Here is a 23,871-nt window from a genome sequence, read left to right as displayed (position 1 = left end):
CAATTTAAAATCAGATTAACCAAATTTTTAAAATTTGAAATAGCCAATTAATCAGGATAAACCTAATTAAAACATTATATTAGCTGAGATATGGAAATCTCAAGGAACATATGATCATCAATTGTGAAAGAGTTAACACTATTACAGCAATGGCTAATTAAAATCAGTGGGCAAAAGAAAAACAGAAAATGCTTAAAATTTGAATTGCACAAGGCAAATTGTACTGGGGGGGACAAACATACAAGCCAAGCTGTGACTTAAAGATTATTAAGTTATTGTTATATTTTTAAAAATAATTAAATGAAGAAAAGCCACACAGCACTGAATTTGTACACAAGCTTCTTTTGTATTTCAATGTTGTTTATTGAGGAGTGAATGAGACTCTGTCAGACATGCCAAAGACACTTCACATTTAAGGGCCAGAAGCTGAATAGTTTCCCACACTGAGTCACTACACAAGTCTTTTAGGAAAAAAGAACTCAAAAGTGACATCAATATGAGATCTTCATGCTTGATGTTTTTGTCTTCAGTTTTTACTTTTTTGATCTACTGGTGTGCTGGGTAGAAGGCTTCTTTCTACCCTAACAAAAGACTCACACTCCAATTAATAATACAATTAACACTAGATGTATAGAAATGTTTTCTGTTAAAATGCACATCTACTGCTGAATAACTGGTCTTAAAGCTGTTTTTCTTAAATTCATTATGTCTAATGAGAAAATTCATTGTTTCCCTTTCACCTTCCCACAGGTGGCAAATACCGATAGAAAAATACTCTTCAGTGCTACAGTAAGGTTTATAGGGAATTTCTTCGGTCTTAGGATGGGCATCCACAGTTAGAACACCTTTCTGACACCCAGCGCTTCTCTTCCTGGCCGCTTTGCAGAAGAATGGCCTACACGCACTACAGTTCTTTTGTGCTCAAAAACAAAACAAAGAAACCTAAACAAAAGGGTAAACGTTTATTTGGAGTTAGTTTTTCTGGTAGGTGATATTAAGGCCCTTCAAGCAGAATTCAGGAGCTCCTGTATAGCCGCCTGCTGCTCAGCATTGAGCTGTGATATGCATTCAGTCCATAATCCTCCAGAGGTCTATGGAAAAAAAATATTTTCATCAAGACTAAAAAATGATTAACATGTTAAAATTCCAACAAATATTCCCTGAGTTTATTTGAATTTTTTCTTTTCTAAACTGAAACATACAGAATAAGGAGTTAACTTTTAACTATGTTACAAGGATTTTCAGATTTTCAGCTAATACGCAGTAATCCAAAAATCAAAACTTCAGATCCCAAATCCAACACTCATTACATAATGGTATGCTACTTTTGTATAAAAATGATAGATTTTATGTAAAGTATGCCAGTTTCTTGAGAATTGAGGGTTTTTTGGTTTTACATATATATATTTTTAAAAATATTCCTGAAATTGAAAGCATTCATTTTAAGTATGGAAGAATCTTAAGTCTAGAAATTATTTCCCTTTAAACAACAAGAGTGAAACAAAAGAAATGGAAATAATTCACAAACATGAATCATAAAATTGAAATTTAACCCCATTAAGAAATATTCCTTTTCTCTCAATAACAGAATTGAGCATACCTGTACTTGGCGAACAACATTAGCCAGACGTTTGGCACAAGGATCTTCATGTTTAATAGCCTCATGAATTTCACCATCTGCAATTATACTGAATATTTTGGGCAGATTGGAATTGTTCGGACCAAGAACGATTGGATGATTACTGATGGAAAAGAAAAAAATTATGTAATCACAGATACTTATGAATAGAAACCATCTATCTATCAAATTTTTAAACAATGGATTTTCCTTTCTATAATCAATGAAAACTTTATAGCAATATCCTATGGGAAAAAACAAGGATTGGTTAAAAACTCCAGCTTTCTTCAAAAGCATACACTGTTGTTTTTTTTAAGAATAAGAGAAAACTTTTAGTGGCAAAAGAATTGGAATTTGTGGAGATACCCATCAATTGGGGAATGACTAAACAAATTGTGTTATGTTACTGATAGTAGTGGTATACAATGGTGTGATTAAGAAATGACAAGCAGTATGTTTTTAGAAAAACCAAGAAAGATTTACATGAACTAATGCAAAGTGCAATGAGCAGAGGCAAAAGCAAATTGTATGCAGATAACAGTATTGTATAATGATCATTCAATTTATTCCTAGCAATACAATGATTCGAGACAATTTCAATGGATTCATGATGAAAAAATGCTATCTGCCTCCAGGGAAAGAAGTGAGGGAGTCTGAGTGCAAATCAAAGCATAATTTTATTTATTTTTTAAAAAGATTTTATTTATTTTGAGTTTTACAATTTTCCCCCTAATCTTATTTCCCTCTCCCCACCCCCCACAGAAGGCAATTTGCCAGTCTTTACATTGTTTCCATGGTATACATTGATCCAAATTGAATGTGATGAGAATCATATCCGTAAGGAAGAAACAAAGTTCTTATAAGAGATAGTAAGATCAGACAGACAAAAAAGATCTTTTCTTTTCCTTCCTAAATTAAAGTTAATAGTCCTCGGTCTTTGTTCAAACTCCACAGTTCTTTATCTGGATACAAATGGTATTTTCCATTGCAGACAGCCCCAAATTGTCCCTGATTGTTGCACTAATGGAACGAGCAAATCTGTCAAGGTTGAACATCACCCCCATGTTGCTTTTAGGGTATACAATGTTTTTCTGGCTCTGCTCATCTCACTCAGCATCATTTCATGCAAATCCCTCCAAGCTTCCCTGAATTTTCGTCCCTCCTGGTTTCTAATAGAATAATGTTCCATGACATACATTAAAGCATTCCTCAATTGAAGGATATTTATTTGATTTCCAATTCTTTGCCACCACAAACAGGGCTGCTATGGATTTTTTTGTACAATTGATGTTTTTACCCCTTTTCATCATCTCTTCAGGGTATAGACCCAGTAGTGGATTTCTGGATCAAAGGGTATGCACATTTTTGTTGCTCTTTAAGCATAGTTCCAGATGCTCTCCAGAAAGGTTGGATGAGTTCACAGCTCCACCAACAATGTATTAGTGTCCCAGATTTCCCACAACCCTTCCAACAAATCCTTGTCCTTTCGGGTCATATTGGCCAGTCTGAGAGGTGTGAGGTGGTACCTCAGAGATAAAAAGCATAATTCTAAAAAAAGTTTTTTCTTTTTTCATTTTCTTTCATAAAATAACTAATATAGAAATGTTTTGCATGACTGCACATGTGTAACTTAGATAAAATTACTTGCTTTCTCAATGAGGGGTAATGGAAGGGAAAGAATTTGGAACAAAATCCAACTAATGTTAAAAATTGTTTTTAAATAAAATCAAGGAAAAAATAATAAAAAAAATAACATTTAGAACAAAACTGCAATCCACATAAGTTTTACTATATGCCTGATATACACAGACAATACCGAGGAAAGGTAACCTTTTTGTACCCCATTATGGGACATGATCACAATTGAGCAACCAAAATAAAATATCCCCATTTAACATGGCCCTTTTCCTCCAATGAATACTCAGGATTGTTTCTTTTTAGTAGTGTGGCTTGTGTATCTGGACCATCAAAACAGGCTGCCAACCTGATCAATGAGGTACTATCAGTAAAAAGAGATGATTTTAGTGTCCTCAAGGAAAATCTGATAATGACCATGCAACACATAATCAATAAGTATCAGCTTGGAGACAATATTTAGCCCTGTATGGATTTGAAACAATGCAATTCAGAATATAGAGATATGTATGCATGTATGTTCATACTTGGGCATATATGGTTGGATACCTATCAAATTAGTTAGCCTCATACTTCATTGATAATGCTGGCAAGAGTAAAGCATTGAGTAAAACATACAACTAAAAGGAATTTTTATATTTTCTTTTCCTTATCTTTGAATAAAGGTGAGGTGAAATGTTCAAGATTATTAATGGTGGTAACAAAGGTAGAACTAGAAAATTAGATCTCTACTATCAAGCAATGCTCCAAGAACAAAGAGTCGAGTCTAATGAACTTGGTATGGGGAAAACATTGTATTTTTATTTTCACTAACCTTAAAAAAAATTAGAATTTCCTTCAATTATTTTAAAACATGAATCTGTGAAAAGGACCATAAACAGATTGTCAAAAAGGTCCATGACACAAAAAAGGTTAAAAATCCCTGTATTAGGCTATTGCTGAGCCAAATGGTTCATTCGTGCACTGTAATCAAAATATCAGAGATTTCCATAAAAGTTTACAATAAACAGCATTAAAATGATGTTCGTATTTCTTTATAAATAAAAAAGGAAACTACAAGGGATTTTTTTCTCATAATTGTATTTTTTGCAAATTTCAGGACAAAGTATACCTTTCTTATGCCACAAAGATTTAATTATATAGTGATCTTTTTTTTAAGGTTTCTGCAAGGCAAACGGGGTTCAGTGGCTTGCCCAAGGCCACACAGCTTATTAAGTGTCCGAGACTGGATTTGAACCCAGGTACTCCTGACTGCAGGGCCGGTGCTTTATCCACTGAGCCACCTATCCACCCCTGAGTCATCTTTTAGTAAGAACAACAAAGATAACTCCGGAAGATTATGTTTTTAAAAATTCTAAACATATACATACATTTATAATATATATATATATATATATATAAAATGCAAAATAGTTAATTCTAATCAAAATATCACAATGAAAAAGAACATATTATGCTGAAAATATGGGTTTTTTTTCCTTTCTTAATAAACAATATACTTTGATCATACCTTTCAATTAGGTCACATAGATAATTGAAAGTATGAACTGCTTCTTCTTTATCTTCATGAAGTGGAAGCCATGATAACCAGTGTGGAAGGATTTCTTCAACATTAACACAGTCAGGTTTGAACTTCATAATTTTCCCTACTGCAGAGATACAATTCTCAGTTGCATTAACATTTTCTTTGGTTTTAGAATCTGTGGACTGAATCACTCTTACCAGCAATGGAAGTGCTTCTAAAAAATAAAAACACACACACACACACACACACACACACACACACACACACACACACACACACAAAAGACTGATTAAATTTTAATAGTTTCAAGGAGAGAAAAACCATGCACATATGTTTAAAAACATAAATATATGCTAATTATTAAAATAAACATTTATGTAAACCACATCTTAAAAACAGGTTTAATAGTCAAAGAGGATATAGGGTTTGTTTTTTCTTTGTAGGTTTTTTGCATGGCAAATGGGGTTAAGTGGCTTGCCCAAGGCCACACAGCTAAGTTAATTATTAAGTGCTCTATCCACTGCACCACCTAGCTGCCTCAGAGGATATAGGGTTTTAAAGAAAGTCACAAATATTCAATTTCTGGTTCTAGTGCTAATGACAACCAAGCTACCTAACTTTATATAGTTACTATGTTTTGTATTGCTGTGCTCAAGGTTCTCCTTAGAAAGCCAACAGTCAGGAATGGCTTTCCTTTTTTTATATACATACAAATATATGTATGCATGTAAAAATCTTCACAAAATTTCTGAAGCCCATGAAAGAAGAACAAAAAAAACCTGCTAATGATTCCATTTTGAGACCTCCAATCTATAATGTGAATTTAAAGGTTGTAGGAGAGAAGTAGAGTAGTAAAGAGACAGAAGCAGATCATCTCTGACTGAGCATCAGAAAGAAAAGGATATAGTGAGAAATCTGGAACATGTTAAGGACAGCCTATTAAAATAGTGCCTTACATTGTCAGAATGAAAAAGTGATTAAAAACTACAAGTACCTGTGCAAAAAGGACGATAATTTTCTCCACCAAATTGTGCCATAACTCCTAGGCCATAAGCAGCAGCTTGCCTGACTTCTGGGCTGTTGTCACATACGTACTGTAGCATTGGCCTTAGGAAATACTCTGCATATTTAAAAGAAGATGGACTGCAGTGCTCTATGACATCATCAAAGATGCACAATCCCCACTGTCTGTCTGGCCAAGGTCTATGAGGACACTACAAAATAGAAAAAAAAATTTTCCCAAACTTTTTTGAGTAAAGATCTTTCAAAGTAGACAAATGAATTCAGGTATTATAATTACAACCAAAAGTAGCATATATAATTGCCTCCTCCTCTCAAAAATATTTCAGAACTATTTGAGAAAATAAGAAGAAATTCTTCATGTAGCATAAAAAATTATGTTGGCATGGAGAAACTAAAATGGAAGATAATTTTGTTTGCCTTTGAAATGAATTACTTTTCAGCCCATAACTTCTTATTTAGCTAGGCCAATAAAATGTGATACCAATCAAGGAACCCAGAGTGGACATAATCAGTAAGGCTGGAAGTGTCCAACATCAAAGGCAAAAGAAAAAAAGCTGGAGAGCTAAAATTATGTTGGGGACATTTAAAGAGTCTACAAGAAAGATTTATGGTTTAGGAGTTTTTTCTATGATATTAGTTTGCTTATCAGATGATCACAAAGGTCCTTTCTACTACTAACATATTATGATTTTAGCTGAACCCATTATTTTTAAATTCTTATCTCTATTAGTCTAAAGCTAACCTCATGATCCTAAACAAGAAGAAAATACTTACAATTAAATTGACAATTAGTGGAAGCAGTTGTTCAAACCATGGCAGTATCTTTTCCTTGTAGCTACTAAATATTGAATGTAAAATGTCTGACACTTTAGTCAGAATATAAACATCACTGTCATCCTAAAAAAAATGAAAAAAACATGAGTTTAAACTTTACATAACTTTTACAGAGCATTATCTTTGTCAATACTCGTAAATTTTCACTATTTCAGTTTTGGCTAACCAATTAGAAAAAAATTTTGGTTCTGCTATTATGTCTTGAACTATATTAATGATTTTATCATTAAAACTAAATAACTATTTCAGTTTGGCTGCTCATATGTCCTTTATGAGTTAAAGGATAAATATACTTTTAAAAGCTTCCATATGTATATGGTATAAGTATTAACTTGGTTTAAGAATTAAATAAAAAAAGTTGTTTTTCTAATTTCTGTTAAAAGCCTTCCTAATAGAAATTGACACTGTAAATATAGAACAAAAGAATATAATTAAATTTCATCACAAGCTCTGCATTTTGAGCCCTAAAAGTGGTCAATTATTTCATGGCAAAACAAGTTTTATAATGGGAAATCAAACATATGATATCCTTTGAAGGAAATAAGTAAAAATGGAAAAATAAATTACCAGCATTATTTATTATTAATACAAAACCTAAACATCAAATGCACTCAATGCAAAAAGCTTAGGAAAAATGATTAAAACATTTTTTTTTGGCCAGAGATGTGTGTAGTCTGGCTTTACATTAAAATGATCAGTTAAATATGGATTATATTCATAATCTAAAAGGATCTAAGTTCTTTCTGTGTGCAGAACCAAGAGAACGCTGTGCACAGAAACAACAATATTATATGAGGATCAACTATGAATGATTTTGCTATTCTTGGCAATACAATGATCCAAGACAATTCTCAAGGACTCATGATAAAAAATGCTAGCCTCTTTTGGAAAAAGAACTGAAGTTTCAATGCAAACTGAAGCATCCTATTTTTTCATTTTATTTTTTTCAGGGTTTCTTTGGTGGGGGGTTTCTTTGGTGGGTGGGAGTGGTGCCTGTGTTTTCTTTTACAATACAACTAATAAGGAAATATTTCATATGATTTTGCAAATTGCTTACCATTTCAGGGAGAGGGAAAAGGAGGAGGGAAAGAATTTGGAACTCAAAATTTTAAAAAACAAAATTGCCTTTCTGTGTAACTGGGAAAAATATTAAAAAAAGATCTAAATTCTAACAAGGGAATAAGTTACCTCATCTTGTAAGGACTCTTCTACTTGTTCATCATAGTCTTCATCTTGTCTTTTAACTAAAACAATAAATTCAAATAGAATCTTCTTAAATGTAAGCTAAACATTGCTAATATATCCATATTAGGAACTGGAATTATAGTGTATAGTGTTCAATGATTAAAGTTGGAAATAAAAATAGCAAGTAACTTACCTTGTCTTAATTCTTGATTTTTAAAGTGTTCTTCAAGTTTGCCTTTCAGTATTCCTCCAAGCTCTTCGAAGTGTTCATTATTAAGGCATCCATCTCCCATGACTTCAATGCACTAAAATATTTTAATGTGAGACAAAAATTTATGGCTCAATTTTATTTTATTTTTAGGTTTTTGCAAGGCAATGGGGTAAAGTGGCTTGCCCAAGGCCACACAGCTAGGTAATTATTAAGTGTCTGAGACCGGATTATAACTCAGGAACTCCTGACTCCAGGGCCGGTGCCCTATCGCCTATGCCACCTAGCCTCCCCAATTTATTTTATTTTAAAGAAAATAATCCCTCCTTTAAAATGCGACTGATTTTACTAAAGACCTGGGAAGGCCAATATTAATTAAAAAGGTCATAATGTGGTCAATCTATTATTTCAGTAGTACACTACATATTACTTGAAGAGATACACATAGTTATGCTATTTGTTTATTGGAAAGTATGAATTGTTTAATGTCTATTTTTAATGCTTAATTTGGTACAAAATATTAAAATTACAATCAAAATTTTACTAAGAGATAAATCCCAATTACTCCTTCCTGAGAATAAACCAAATAAGTAAAGTGACCATAAGTGAATCTTTTGAGATTCAGCTCATTCTGAGATGATTAGCTTATGAAAAGTCCCGAGAGAGCATGCTAGACAGAATAATTAGAATAAGAGATTACTATACAGAAGATTACTATACAGAAGATAAAAGTCCAAAAAATTCATCTGAGGTTAGCAGTTGTTAGTACAAATTACTACATAGTCAAGGCTCACCACACTATATATTATATTGTTAAGAGTATTAAAAACAGATTTTCCCATCACCTCTTTATTCTAAAGAATCATTAATATCAAAGTGAAAAAAGCAGAAAGCCATTCCCCAAGTGATAAATGCTCAGAAGATATGTATAGGTAGTTTTCAGAAGAAATAAAAAGCTATCTGTAGTCACATGAAAAAAAAATATCTAATCACTAATAATTAAAGAAATCCAAACCAATACAACAATACAACTTTACAACTATTAGATTGATTAATATGATGGAAAAGGAAAATAATTCTAGAGGGGATGTTAAAAAAAAGATATATATGCATATATGTATATATATGAATAAACCCTGCTGGTAAAGTTGTGAACAGCTCCAACCTTTCTGGAAAATTTGGAACTAGTCTAGGGTACTATAAAACTACCCTTTGACCCAGGAAGAGATCAAAGCAAAAAAGGGCCTATTATGTACAAAAATATTTAGAGAAGCTTTTTTTTGAAGTGTAACAATTGAAAATTGAGGGGATGCTCATCAAATGGGGAATAGCTGAACAAGTTGTGGTATATGATTATGATGGAATGGTACTGTGCCATAAGAAATGAAGAGCAGAATAGTTTTCAAAAAGAAGCCTGGGAAGTCTCATATAAGCTCATATGCAAGTGAAATGAGCAAAACCAGAAGGATATTGTGCCTAATAGCAATACTGTAACAATGATCAACTATGAAACACGTGGTTAATCTAGTAATGGTCCAAGAAAATTCTAGAGGATCCATGATGAAAAATGCTATCTAATGAACTCTGAATGCAGACCAAAGCACACATTTTTAAAAAAACTTTGTTTCTTGCTTTTGTTTTGTTTTTTTTTGGCGACATGGTTAGATGTTTTGTATGACATCACATGTATAACTAATATCTTTTTGCCTGCCTATTCAACAAGGGGAGGAAGAGAATTTGGAAGTCAAAATGAAAAAAAAAAACCCACCTTAAAAATAAAAATAAAAAACTAATTTCTAGTGAACTAAAAAGACTTTTAATGATTATTGAATTATGCTTGAAACTGGTTTGTACTCAGAACAAAAAGAAAGAGAATGTGAAAACAATAACACAAAGGCCTTAGTTAGCTGTGTTACAAAATATTAAGAATTAAAACTGTAACAGTAGCCTGGTCTGAAATCTTTGGTTTCCCTTGAACTAAAAGTGTGTGGCAGACTTACATATTATGCATCTGCATCTGGGGAATTGTCTTTTGTTCAACAATTACTAATGAAAGGGCTTGGTACAAAAATATTTTGAAAGTCTACCACCAGTCTGAACATCATTTAACCAATATATCTGTGTACTGATAGATGGTTTCTGAAATATTTGGGCATTAAAAACCCTTAAGATTGCTTATATTGGGGGCGGAGCCAAGATGGCCACAAGAACAGATCCTGTCTTAGGCGCTCTCATAAAACTCATAAGCTAAGGACTAACTAAATTTTCAAGGGACAGAACCCACAGAGGGACCCAGTGAGGCAGTTCTCCTACTCAAGGTAACCTGGAAAAGAGCAGTAAGGCTCTGCTCCCCAGGGTTGGAGGGGCAGCAAACCAGAGGGGTGGCCCGCCAGAGCCAAAGAACTTAAACCTCCCTGAGGCAGGTCTAGGGTGCTGGGAGCCACGGCTCACAGCCGCGGAGGAAGTCTCCTGAGCTGCACCCCGCAGAGCACCGGGCACAAATTGGGGGAACAGCAGGGCACCTCTGCCAGTGCGAGCATGTGGAGCCAAGCCCTCAGGGCACACAGAGAGCTGAGTTCCAGGAAACAGAAGCCAGCAGAGCAGGTAAGCAGGAGCCCCCAGGGCATGAGCCCATTGAACCTAGGGAGGGGAGTAAAGAGAAACTGCAGAGCTCTGTCCTCTGCCCCTGAATAGGACTCTGGGGCTCTGTCCACATTCAGACCCTGATCCCCCCCCCCCCAGCCCCGTGGTAGAGGGGGGGGGTGCATATGGTCATTCACAGACCAGGAAGGAGGACAGAGCCTCATACACTGAGACCCTTGTGGGAGTATCCCAAAAGCTCAGGAAGCACCCCCAAAACAGGCTTAGGCTGGGAAAATGAGCAAGAAGAGAAAAAAGAGGAACACCATTGAGAAATATTTCACATATGAGCCCAAGAAGGATCAAAACATTAAGTCTGAAGATGAGGAAGCACAAGCTCCTGCATCTAAAGATTCCCAGAAAAACAGAAACTGGGATCAGGCTATGACAGAGCTCAAAAAAGACTTTGAAAATCAAATGAGGGAGTTAGAAGAAAAACTGGGAAAAGAAAGGAGAGAGATGCAGGAAAAACATGAAAATGAAGTCAGCAGCTTAGTCAAGGAAATCCAAAAAAATACTGAAGAAAATAGCATGCTAAAAACCAGCTTAGGTCAAATGGATAAAACAGTTCAAAAAAGTTACTGAGGAGAAGAATGCTTTAAAAAGCAAAATTGGCCAGATGGAAAAAGAGATAAGAAAACTCTCTGAGGAGAACAAATCCTTCAGACAAAGAATAGCATTCAGGGAGATTGATGAATTTAACAGAAATCAGGAATCAATACTTCAAAACCACAAAAATGAAAAATTAGAAGAAAATGTGAAATATATCATTGAAAAAACAACTGATATAGAAAACAGACTTAGGAAAGATAATTTCAAAATTATTGGAATACCTGAAAGTCATGATCAGGAAAAGAGCCTTGACATCATTTTCAAAGAATTACTACAGGAAAATTGCCTTGATATTCTAGAAGCAGAGGGCAAAATAGAAATGAAGAGAATCCTCCGATCCCCCGGAGAAGGAGAACCCAAAAAACCAACCCCTAGGAATATTACAGCCAAGCTCCAGAACTCCCAAGTCAAAGAGAAAATATTACAAGCAGCCAGAAGCACAGTTCAAATACTGTGGAGCTGCAGTCAGGATCACACAGGATTTAGCAGCAACTACACTGGAAGCTCGTAGGGCTTGGAATATAATATACCGGAAGGCAAAAGAGCTTACAATGCAACCGAGAATCAACTACCCAGCAAGGCTGAATGTCCTCTTCCAGGGAAAAAGATGGACTTTCAATGAACCAGGGGAATTTCAAATGTTGCTGCTGGAATGGCCGGAGCTGAACAGAAGGTTTGATCTTCAGATACAGGACTCAGGTGAAGAATGGAGATTGGAGGGGGGAAAATATGAGGGACTTAATGAGGATGAACTGCATGTATTCCTGCATAGAAAAATGACACTGATAATACTCATATGAACCTTCTCAGCTAACAGAGCAGGTAGAGGGAACTTTTATAGTCGAAGCACAGGAGAAAGCTGAATTCGAAGATAAAATATGGTGTAAAAATGGAGTCAATAGAAAAAAAGAGAAAAGTAATGGGAGAAAGAAAAAGGAGAGGGGGAATAGGCAAGATATTTCATATAAGATTTTTCTTTATTACAATGAGCTATTGCAATGATATGGAAGGGGAGAGGCAAGGGGGAATGAGGGAACCTTTGCTCTCATCAGAGGTGAGGAAACAGCATATATACTCAATGGGGTACAGACATCTGGAGTAAGAAGGAGGGGGGAGCAGGGGGAAGGTGTGGGGATGTGCATAAAGGAGGAGAGGATGGACCATGGGGGGAGAGTAGTCAGATATAACACATTTTCTTTTTTACTTCTTGCAAGGGGCTGGGATTGGAAGGCCTGTCCCGGACCATAGGGCCAGGTGGATGCTGTGCCTAAGGGGTGGTATGGGGGCTCAGGGCCTCTTGGCCCCAGGACCAGGGATCTGTCTGCTGTGCCACTCAACTACCCTACAGCAGAGACAGAGTGAAAATATAGTACATGGTAGTGGAGAAATATGAAAGGAGGGAGTTGCGATCAGCAATGTGGACCCGGGTGCTCCTGGCTCAAGGGCCAATACTCTGTCTGCCACCCAGCCATCCCTACTATTATTACTATTTTATTTTGGGTCTTTTTTTTCCCTTTTTTTGGTTTTTGCAGGGCAGTGGGGTTGGGCTGGCTTGCATGTCACATGGCTGGGTGATTGTTGGGCGTATGGGGTCAGATGTGGGCTCAGGTTCTCATGGCTCCAGGGCTGGTGCTCCATCCATTGTGCCACCTGGCCATACCTACAATTATTACTATTATTTTTTTTATTTTAATTTTTTTTCTCTCCCCTTTACTTTATGGCTCAAGTGAGTCTATATTTATGAGGGGGGTATTTAGTTTACTCTTAAACAAGAATATTTTATTAATATATAAAAAACATTACTTGTACAAAATGAGAATAAATATTAAAGAGAAAAAAATCTAAATAACAGAAAAAAAGATTGCCTATAATGTACAAAGAAAAAGATGAACAAGTATAAACCAGACTGTAGCTCAACTCACTTATTTCCAGTTGGATGCAAAAAATCTAAGTTTATGAGAAAATAAATAATACAAACTTGCTCCAAGAAAAATGAAAACCAATTACCTTTGCAAAAGAATGCATGATTTCTGACAGGACATCAGAATCTGGCTCTGTTCCAATAGCCTTGATAAGGGCATCACACATGAAGTGCCACATCTGGGTGAGATATTCAGGACCACGGACTCTTGCACATTCCAGGAGAAGGGGCATGGATTCTGCAGCTGCCACTCGGACACGTTTCATTGTTAAGGAAAGAGAATAATTGGGACAAAACAGACTTCCAAACAGATGTTATCCTTTCCCCTTCATCTCTTGACAACTTTTGTTTATGGAGAGCTATAGTACAAAATGTGAAATAATAAATTCATCTAAATCAAAGGCCAACAAATTAAAATTGGACAATTTTGGTTCTCATCAATCAATATGAAAAGTAGGAGGTGCCAAGAGAAGAGAAACAGGCCAAGCAATCATGTCCAAATGATATCAAGGTAACTAGGACAAATAAGACTGTAAACTGAGCTCATCTGATTTAGGCTTTTGTTTTATGGCCCAGGACAAAACAACTCCAAAACAATTTTTAAAAAAAGGCACTCTAACCAAACTAAACCTGAGTTTGTGGCAGTTTTTCAAAACCATATACACATGCTTAAATGAATGTTTGTCATTCCTTTGTAGTGAAATCTTGGAAGGGGTTCAACTGTCCCATTTCTGTGACAGCCCAAAACTCAATTTTCAATGAAATGGTCTGAATGTAAATGGATGTCATCAACTTTCTTTACTTTGGTTTTCAGTGACTTTCTATTCAGAATTGGTTCTATACTCCAGAAGAAAAAAACAACAAAAAAAACGAAAATAAATTTATTTTCAAAGCTGCTAAGTATATGAGTCATAATTTTCAATGCATACAAAGCATTGATGAATCTATTGATAGGTGGTTCCAGAAATATTTGGGCATTAAAAAACTCCCCCAAAATCCTTAAGATTGCTTATATTGTATAAAAAAGATGAACAAGTATCAACCAGACTGTAGCTCAACTCAAATTTGTTTTAAGTAGGATGCTTTTGCATCCTAAGTTTTTTAAAAAAATATTATGCTTGGGTAATTTTTTGTTGAGTCTGCAGCTTGTAATCCATACACTATACCAAGCAAGCTTCATCTCTAAGAAGCCAAGTTTTACTTTTTACACATAATAAACAAACCAGTGTACTGTTGTGGACTTACAACTTCTACTTAAAGCTCTTGTCTTAAAAGAACAAGTTTGTCCTGGGGTGATAAACCTTAAACAGGTAAAAAAAACTATCTTCCATAATTGAAATCTGTGTTTAAAGGGCACAAGGATATCATCATGAAAATAGAATTTCAACAAGGGAACCATCAGCTTTACAACTTGTTCAGTATACTCCACAAATCCTTCCTTTAATTCCTTTGCATAGCAAACCTGAAAGACAAATAGTGAAATGTCAATAGTAGTGCTCTGCTTCAGTATTGATATAACAATTCCAACAGAAAATGATAAAAGTTCTCAGTTTCAGACCCACCAAATGATAAACATCAAGAAACAATTTTTTTTGTCCGTGTGTTTATGTGAAAACTTTCGATGTCAAAAGAATTCTTTCGATGTCAAAAGAATTTCTTTCATCTCTACAGGTTGGAGACAAAATGCAGTAATGTCATTCAATGTCTTTTTAAGTTTTCTAAATTTTGGTGGCAATCTATACATTATCCTACTTTTCTGAGATTTAACTCTTAGGATGAAAAGAATAAATAAAGAGATAATGAATAAGAACATCTAGAACCTTGCAAAGTGAAAGAAGTACAACTTGCATTCATGAATCTCAAAAGAAACACATTATGAATGTGAAAACACTGAAATATTTTAAGGGCAGTGGAATCAAGAGAAAAAAATGACCAGAGTTGAAAGTCCAGTGCTCCAAGACAATAACTCTGAAAATGTATATTACTGAACTTATCCTCCATTTTTCTCCTTCATAAAAATTATATTAACAGTTTCAATTTTCTGCTTTTCACAGGAAATAGTTCATGTCAAAAGCACTTTGAAAATAGTTTTCAAGCTTCATAAGAACAAACTAAAAAAGCCTAAACATGTAATACTGGATTATAATTCTGAAGAAAATTTAACTACAGGATTTCATTTCATTCTTTTATGAAGAACTTACTAGGTTGTCAGGCATTGTGCTATGAGCTTATCTTCTAACAAGGGAGATATTAATAAGTACATGTGTAAATACATAAAGGGCAAATATGAACAGAAATGGAGAAGCAGTTTAGAGGAGAAAAGAGAAGGCTTTGTGAAGTTGCTTGAGTGGTATCCTAAGGGAAGAGAGGAACTCTGAAGCAGAGTTGAGGAAGGGCATTCTAAACATTCTTTACAAGGCAGAGGCCTGGACATATCAGGGATGGAGCATCTTCTGTCAGGAATAGAGAAGGCCAACTTGGTTGAATGTCAAGAGTCAGACTGGATAGAACTTTAAACATTGGAGTTGGCTGAGAAACGAAATAGCAAGATTTAGCAACTGACAGAATATGTGAGGTTAGAGGAAGAAAATCTGAGCTAATGAGTGACTCTAAATCTAAGAAACTACAAAGAAGGTGGTCCATTCATGTGAATCTGCCAAGTGTGGAAAGAGTAAGAATTTTAGGAGTGAAGATAAGAGTTCAGTTTAAAAATCTCTTCAGGACATCTAGTTTGAACTATCTAATGTTCTGGACACAAGGAACTGAGAATTACTGGCACAGAGATGCTAGTTTATGGGAATTGAGGGGTTTAACAGAGGCCCTGGGACAGAATCCACAGCAAGAGGATGTGATGTTGATAATGAGCCAGCAAAGGAGACTGAAAAGGATAAAATGAGGGGAAAATCAGAGGCAAGAATATTCAGAGAAGTGTAGTTAACAGTCTCCAATGCAGCAGAAACATTGAAAAGGACTGAACTGAAAGAAGACCATCATATTTTTTAGATGTAGCAAAAAGCGGACTAGAAAAGTGGTGGAAACAGGGTGGTTATAAAACATGTTTAAGGAGTTTGGTTGAGAAAGAGAGAAGAGATAAAGAATTGTAGTTTGAAGGATGGGATGTCTTTTGGAAAGAAGCTCATTAACAGAAAAAAGTGAATGATTCAAAGGGGGAGATGTCTGAAGATGTAATCTGCTCAAAAATTTGGGAGAGGAAAGATAGCTCAAATGCATATGCATATGTGGAAGAGTTAAGTGTTGGCAAGGAAAAGGGTCACTACTTTCTCAGAGCTAGATAAAAACAGAATATTGTCAATAGACAAAATAAGGTTAATGAATGGGTTTTTTTTTCTAATACAGTTAAAAAGCAGACAAGAAAAATGAAATGGGGGGGTGGAGCCAAGATGGTGAAAAGAGAGGATGTCTCTTAGGCGCTCTCTCATAAAACTTCTAAAATTAAGGACTCTAAAGAGACAGAGCCTACAGAGAGACCCAGTGAAGCAGTTCTCCTACTCAAGGTGACCTGGAAAAGAGCAGAAAGGTTCTGGTCCCCGGGGTTGGAGGGGCGGCCTGCCAGAGTGAAAGAACTTCAACCTCTTGGAGGCAGTCCGAGAGCGCTGGGAGCTGTGGCTCACAGCAGCGGTCAGGAAAGACCTATGCCCCAGGGAGCACCAGGCACAACTTGAGGGAACAGCAGGGGCACTTTCTGCCAGAGCAAGCAGGTGAAACCCAGCCCTCAGGGCACACAGCTAGCAACATGAACAGAAAAAGAAGGAAATGTAATGGGAGAAAGAAAAAGGAGAGGGTGAATAGGCCAAGATATTTCATATAAGGTTTTTCTTTATTACAATGAGCTATTGCAATGATATGGAAGGTGGGAGGGCAAGGGGGAATGAGGGAATCTTTGCTCTCATCAGAAGTGGCTAGGAGAGGAAACAGCATATATATATACTCAATGGGGTATAGGCATCTGGAGTAAGAAGGGGGACAGGGGGAAGGGGGGGGGATGTGAATGATGGAGGAGAGGATGGACCATGGGGTGGTGGAGATATAACATGGAGTTATAACAGATATAACACATTTTCTTTTCTCTTTTGCTTCTTGCAAGGGGCTGGGATTGGATGACCTATCCAGGACCACAGGGCCAGGTGGATGCTGGGCCTAAGGGATGGTGTAGGGGCTTGGGGTCTCTTGGCCCCAGGACCAGGGATCTGTCTGCTGCACCACTCAGCTACCCTACAGCAGAGTCAGAGTGAAAGAAGAGAGAAAATATAGTATATGGCAATGGAGAAGTATGAATGGAGGGAGTTGCAATCAGCAATGGCAATGGTGGAAAAATATGGAATTGACTTTTATGATGGACTTATCATAAAGAGTGTGATCCACCTACGACAGAGTTGTTGGTGTTGGAATACAGACTAAAGCACATTTTTTATTATTATTTTTTTGGGGGGGTGCAGGGCAAATAGGACAGGGTGGCCTGCCTGGGGCTGCATAGCAGGGTGATTGCTGGGTGTCTGAGGCCGGATTTGGACCTGGGTGCTCCTGGCTCAAGGACCAGTGCTCTGTCCACCACCCAACCACCCCTACTATTATTTTATTTTGGGTCTCCTTTTTTGGATTTTGCAGGGCAGTGGGGTTGGGGTGGCTTGCATGGTACACCGCTGGGTGATTGTTGGGTGTACGGGGCTGGATGTGGGCTTGGGTGCAGCTGGCTCCAGGGCTGGTGCTCCATCCACTGTGCCACCTGGCCATACCTACAATTATTACTATTATTTTTTTAATTTTGGTTTTTTTCTCTCCCCTTTATTGCTGTTTTTTTTTGGGGGAGGGGGTATTTTGTTTGCTCTTGAACAAGAATATTTTATTAATGTATAAAAAACTATTTGTATAAAATAAGTATTAAAAGAAAAAAGAAACGGGAAAGGCTAGAGAAAAGTATTAACAGCTAATATTGATATAGTATTACTTCAGAGTTGAAAAATGTTTTACAAATATTATCACATTTGAACCTCACAACATCACTAAGAGATAGAAGGTGCTAAGGAAACTGACAGAAAGGTGAAGTGACTTGCCAAGGGTTACCCAGCTACTAAGTGTCTGAGGCTGGATTGGAAATCAGGTCTTCCCAACTTCAGACCCAGGGCTTTGGGTTTAATATCACTTCTAAGGAAGGGGAGGGACTCAAAGGACTGTGAGGGGGGCAGTTAGGTGGCGCAGTGGATAGAGTGACGGTCCTGGAGTTGGGAGGACCTAAGTTCAAATCCATCCTCAGACACTTAATAATTACCTAGCTTTGTGACCTTGGGCAACCCCACTGCCTTAAATTAAAAAATATATATATATTATATATATATAATATATAGATATAAATAAAAACATATATATATATACATACACAAAAATAAAAAAGACAAAGGACTGTGAGGGCCCAGCTGATGCTGGATGACATGAATTTCTAATATGCCCAGTTAGCAAGTGGGAATTCTGAGCTGAGGTTAGGCAAGAGAAAAGCAACCCGGGTCAAGGAAACCAAGGAATTCATGAAGAGAGAACAGTGTAGGCCCAAGAAGTCTTGAGAGTTCAGAGCATACAAGTCTCATAGGTGAAGAGGTGAAATACAGGGAGAGACAAGATATTGGGAGACTATGGTCAGACAGGGGATATCAGAGTTTCCAATGAAGGGAATGGAACACAGTGAACAGAGAAGTGTAGTGGGCAGTGAAGATTTAATATAATCATTTCTGTGTGGTTTAGGAGAGTTCCAAAGTGTGGAGATGCAAAGAATTATTTTGTTCAATCAGTTTCCCCTCCTGATCTCCAGCCGCAAGGATACTACGCCCCCTGCCCTAGCATCTGATAGAAAAAGAATGGTAGAGGGAGTAAAGAGATAAATGGCATAGCACAAGCAGCTTTTAAATAAGACACTGGGGGGGGGGGGGGGGGGGCAGCGGTGCGGGTGGCAGTTAGGTAGCTCAGTGGATAGAGTACTGACCCTGGAGTAAGGAGGACCTGAGTTCAAAACTGGCCTCAGACACTTGCTTTATTCTAGATCAGTGATGTCAAACTCAAAAATAAGCAGGCTGCATACTGGCTTAGAAAACAGAAATTTAACCTAATAGAATAGTAGTAGTAGTATTAATCTAAATATAATTTTCCAATTACACTTTAATTTGGTTTGGATCACACTTAGAGTGGCACATGTACCTATGAACACCACTGTTCTACATGACACATTTCCTCTTTTAAAGGAGTAAAATAATTTTAATGGCATCTATGAAGTAAAATTTCCTAAGATAATAAAATATACAGGGAGTTCCTGGTTCCTATATCTTACCAACATCTGGCAAGCAGTTGATTTTTCTTCAAGGCCTGCTGTTTTAATTCCAAAACTCTGTTGGTCTCCAAGGTTCACAAATTCCCAGCCATCATCATCACTCATATTCTCCATGTCTTGTGCTATTAAAGGGAAGAGAAAACAGATTAGACAAAGGTAATTTTAATGAAGAGAAAATTTATCACAAAATAATATATCAGAAAACTTACTGTCTAAGAGAGCCACTTCAGGTTTAATTGATGCTGTCTTCATTAAAGGACCCATAACCACAGGAAGGTACTGCTGAAACTCTTTCCCCAGTATCTTGCACATTCTAGCCCAAGCTGAGATCATGTAAGATATCTAAGGGGTTGAAAGAGGAAAAACCTTGCAACAATTTGATTTAAGTATGAATGGAACTAAATGTTAACAAATAATCATTACAAAAATAATATTCTATATAACTTATCAACCAAACAGTAATTATTAAGTGCCTATTATGTACCAAGCAGGGGACTAAGTTCTTGAGAACACAAAGATTATGAAGAATTTCTAATTGTTCAAAGGAAACAATATAAAACATATATATAACAAAATGAAGAATTGCTCAGTGAAGGGGGGACAGATTTGAATTGAAGGAAGTACTTAAAGTGAGCCCTAAAGAAAGTGAGGAACCCTACAAGGTCACAGAGAGAGCAGAGTATTTCAGGTACAAGGGAGAGCCAGTGCAAAGGCATGGAAATGGGAGATGGAAGATTCTCTGTGTGAAATGTGCAAAATGAAGCAAATATGGCTAGATTGCAATGTACCAAGAGAAACTACAATGATCAAAGACAATTCTAGAAGACTTGAAATGGAAAATACCAACCACATTTAGAGAAAAACTATGGAGTCTCAATGCAGATGTTTCTAAAACATACTATTTTTACTTTTTAAAATTTTCCCCCTTTCTTGTGTTTTTTCCCCCCCTTTAGTTAGGCTAAATATAACTAATATGGAAATATGTTTAGCATGATTGTACAATATATAACTTACAACAGATTACTCGACGTTATGGGGTAGGTGAGAAAGGGAGGGTGGCAGAAAAATGTACTCAAAATCTTTAAAAAAATCAATGTTGAAAACTATCTTTACATATAATTGGAAAAAAATAAGAAAAAGTAGGAAAATAGAAAAAAGAGTAACAAGTTAGAACGAGGATAGGTTGGAGATAGCTTAAGGAATAACACTTTGGCAGCTGTATGGAGAATGGATTATTGTGGAAAGACCGAGGTTTGAGAAATGAGAATAAAACTGCTGCAAGAGGGGGGCGGCACCAAGATGGTGACAGAAGAGTCTCTTAGGTGCTCTCTCTCAAAACTTATAAAAAATAAGGACTCTAACTAAATTTTTGAGACACAGAACCCACAGAGGGATCCAGTGAGGCAGTTCTCCAGCCCAAGGTAACCTGGAAAATAGCAGAAACACTCTATTCCATGGGGTTAGAGGGGCGGCCCACCAGAGTGAAGGAACTTCAGTCTCGCTGGGAGCTGTGACTCATAGCAGCTGGGACAGTTTTCCTGACCTACACCCCGGGGAGCACCGGGCACAACCTGGAAGATCAGAAGGAGCCCCCAGACAACTCAGCTTTGAGTACTTAGCGTAAGGGGAGTAGAGAGACACTTCCAAGCTCTGTCCTCTGTCCCTGGAACAGGACTCTGGGATTCTGACCACATTCAGATCCTGATCGCAGTCTAGGCCCCACCCCCACCTCAGCCCTGTGGCAGAGGGGGGGCACATATGGTCATTCAGAGCAGGAGGGAGGACAGAACTTCACACACTGAGATCCTTGGGGGGGGGGGGGGGGGGGTTGTCCCAATAATACTCAAAAGCCCAGGAAGCACCCAAGACCAGGTACAGGCTGGGGAAATGAGTAAACAGAGAAAAAAGATGAACACCATTGAGAACTACATTGTCTATGATCCTAAGAAGGAACAAAATACTCAGTCAATCCCAGCCCAACAATCCCAATCCCAACAAAATACTCATCCAATCCCAGCCCCAACTCCTGCATCAAAAGAATCCAAGAAAAACGGAAATTGGGCTCAGGCTATGAGACAGAGCTCAAAAAAGCGAGGGAGACTGAAGAAAAATTGGAAAACGAAATAAGAGAGATGCAGGAAAAACATGAAAAAGAAGGCAGCAGCTTAGTTACAGAGATCCAAAAAAATGCTGAAGAAAATAGCATGTTAAAAACCAGCTTAGGCCAAATGGATAAAACAGTTCAAAAAATTATTTGGGGGGGGGGGGGGCAGTTAGGTGGCGCAGTGGATAGAGCAATGGCCCCGGAGTCAGGGGTACCTGAGTTCAAATCTGGCCTCAGACACTTAATAATTACCACCTGTGTGGCCTTGGGCAAACCACTTAACCCTTGCAAAAAAAACCAACAACAAAAAAACCCAAAACACAAAACCTTAAAAAAACAGTTATTGAGAAGAATACTTTAAAAAGCAGAACTGGACAGATGGAAAAAGAGACAAAGTTCTTGGAGGAAAACATCCTTCAGATCTAGAACAGAGCTGAAGGAGGCTGCTGACTTTATGAGAAGTCAGGACACAATACTTCAAAATGAAAAGAATGAAAAATTAGAAGAAAATGTCAAACATCTCATTGAAAAAAACAACTGATCTGGAAAACAGATTCAGTAAAGATAATTTAAAAAATATTAGGCTATGTGAAAGTCATGATCAGGAAAAGAGCCTTGACATCATTTTTTAAAGAATACCTACAGAAAAATTGCCCAGATTATCCTAGAAGCAGAGGGCAAAATAGAAATTGAGAGAATGCACTAATCTCCTCTGGAAAGAGATCCAAAAAAAAAAGAACAACCCACAGGAATATCATAGCCAAGTTCCAGAACTCCCAAGTGAAAAAGAAACTATTACAAGCAGCCAGAAAGACACAATTCAAATATCGTGGAGCTGCAGTCAGGATTACACAGGACTTAGTAGCAACTCCATTAAAGGCTCGTAGGGCTTGGAATATAGTATTCCGGAAGACAAAAGAGCTTGGAATGCAACCAAGAATCAACTAACCAGCAAAATTGAATGTCCTCTTCCAGGGAAAAAGATGACCTTTCAATGAACCAGGGAAATTCCAAATGTTCCTGTTGGAATGGCCAGAGCTGAACAAAAGGTCTGACCTTCGAATACAGGACTCAGGTGAAGCATAGAGTGTGGAGAAGGGTAAAATATGAGGGACTTAATGATAATGAACTGAATGTATTCCTACATAGAAAAATGACACTGATAATACTCATATGAAGTAGCTTTTATAGATGAAGCACAGGAGAAAGCTGAATTTGAAGATATATTGTAAAAATGGAGTCAATGGCTAAAAGGGAAATTTAATGGGAGTAAGAGAAAGAAGATGTAGAATAAGTTAAGATATTTCATATAATAAGATTTTTTTTTATTACAATGAGCTACTGCAATGATACGGAAGGGGGGGAAGGCAACGGGGAATGAGGGAACCTTTGCTCTCATCAGAGATGGCTCAGAGAGCAAACAGCATATATTATATACTCAATGGGGTATAGACATCTAGAATAAGGAGAGAAGAGGGATGGGGGATGTTAGTGATGGAGAAGGTGGACCATGGGGGGGAGAGTGGTCAGATATAACAACATTTTCTCTTTTACTTCTTGCAAGGGGCTGGGACCAGATGGCCTGTCTGGGACCACAGGGCCAGGTGATTGCTGGGCCCTAAGGGTGGCAGGTAGGCTTGGGGCCTCTTGACCCCAAGGCCAGAGATTAGTCTGCTGTGCCATTCAGCTACCCTACATTTAAGAAGAGGAACAGAGTGAAAGGAGAGAAAATATAGTATATGGTAGCGGGGAAGTACGAATGGAGGGAGTTGCAATTGGTAATGGCAACGGTGGAAAAATATGGAAGTAGCTTTTATGATGGACATATCCTTAAAGAATGTGATCCACCTGCAACAGAGCCAGTGGTGTTGGAACACAGACTGAAGCACATTTTTTATTATCATTTTTTTTCGGGGGTGGGGTGGATGGGGTTGGGTGGCTTGCCAGGGGGTTGCACAGCTGGGTGACTGTTGGGTGTCTGGGACTGGATTTGGGCTCGGGTGCTCCTGGCTCTAGGGCCAGTTCTCTGTCCAGTGTGCCACTTAGCTGCCCCTATTATTATTTTTCTTAATTTTAATTCTTTCCTCTTTCTTTTACTTTATTGCTCACGAGGGTCTATATTTTTTGGGGGAGGGGTATTATGCTTATTCTTAAACAAGAATATTTTAATAATATATAAAATATCATTTTTACAAAATAAAATAAATAAATTTAAAAAACTGCTACAAGAGA

The 23,871-nt window shown here is 37.2% G+C and overlaps 1 protein-coding gene across 2 annotated transcripts in view; it reads right to left on the bottom strand.

The window, feature by feature from the left end:
• Window positions 1-943: 943 nt before the first annotated feature.
• Window positions 944-23,871, bottom strand: part of IPO5 (importin 5) — a 68,582-nt gene continuing 45,654 nt past the window's right edge. For both annotated transcript variants that reach the window (XM_074191928.1, XM_074191929.1), the window contains 11 exons: window positions 19,745-19,877; window positions 19,536-19,657; window positions 14,567-14,663; window positions 13,288-13,460; window positions 8,014-8,125; window positions 7,824-7,879; window positions 6,576-6,698; window positions 5,773-5,992; window positions 4,764-4,992; window positions 1,601-1,742; window positions 944-1,091 (listed from right to left, as the gene is read on the bottom strand). In XM_074191928.1, coding sequence (XP_074048029.1) covers window positions 1,005-1,091; window positions 1,601-1,742; window positions 4,764-4,992; window positions 5,773-5,992; window positions 6,576-6,698; window positions 7,824-7,879; window positions 8,014-8,125; window positions 13,288-13,460; window positions 14,567-14,663; window positions 19,536-19,657; window positions 19,745-19,877 — 1,494 coding nt within the window. In that variant the 3' untranslated portion in view covers window positions 944-1,004. The remainder of the gene's footprint in view (window positions 1,092-1,600; window positions 1,743-4,763; window positions 4,993-5,772; window positions 5,993-6,575; window positions 6,699-7,823; window positions 7,880-8,013; window positions 8,126-13,287; window positions 13,461-14,566; window positions 14,664-19,535; window positions 19,658-19,744; window positions 19,878-23,871) is intronic.

This window comes from Macrotis lagotis, chromosome 6 (assembly GCF_037893015.1).
Source record: "Macrotis lagotis isolate mMagLag1 chromosome 6, bilby.v1.9.chrom.fasta, whole genome shotgun sequence".
Taxonomy (NCBI): Eukaryota; Metazoa; Chordata; class Mammalia; order Peramelemorphia; family Peramelidae; genus Macrotis; species Macrotis lagotis.
The sequence above is the reverse complement of the archived record's forward strand: the minus strand, read 5'-3'. Positions and strand labels throughout refer to the sequence as shown.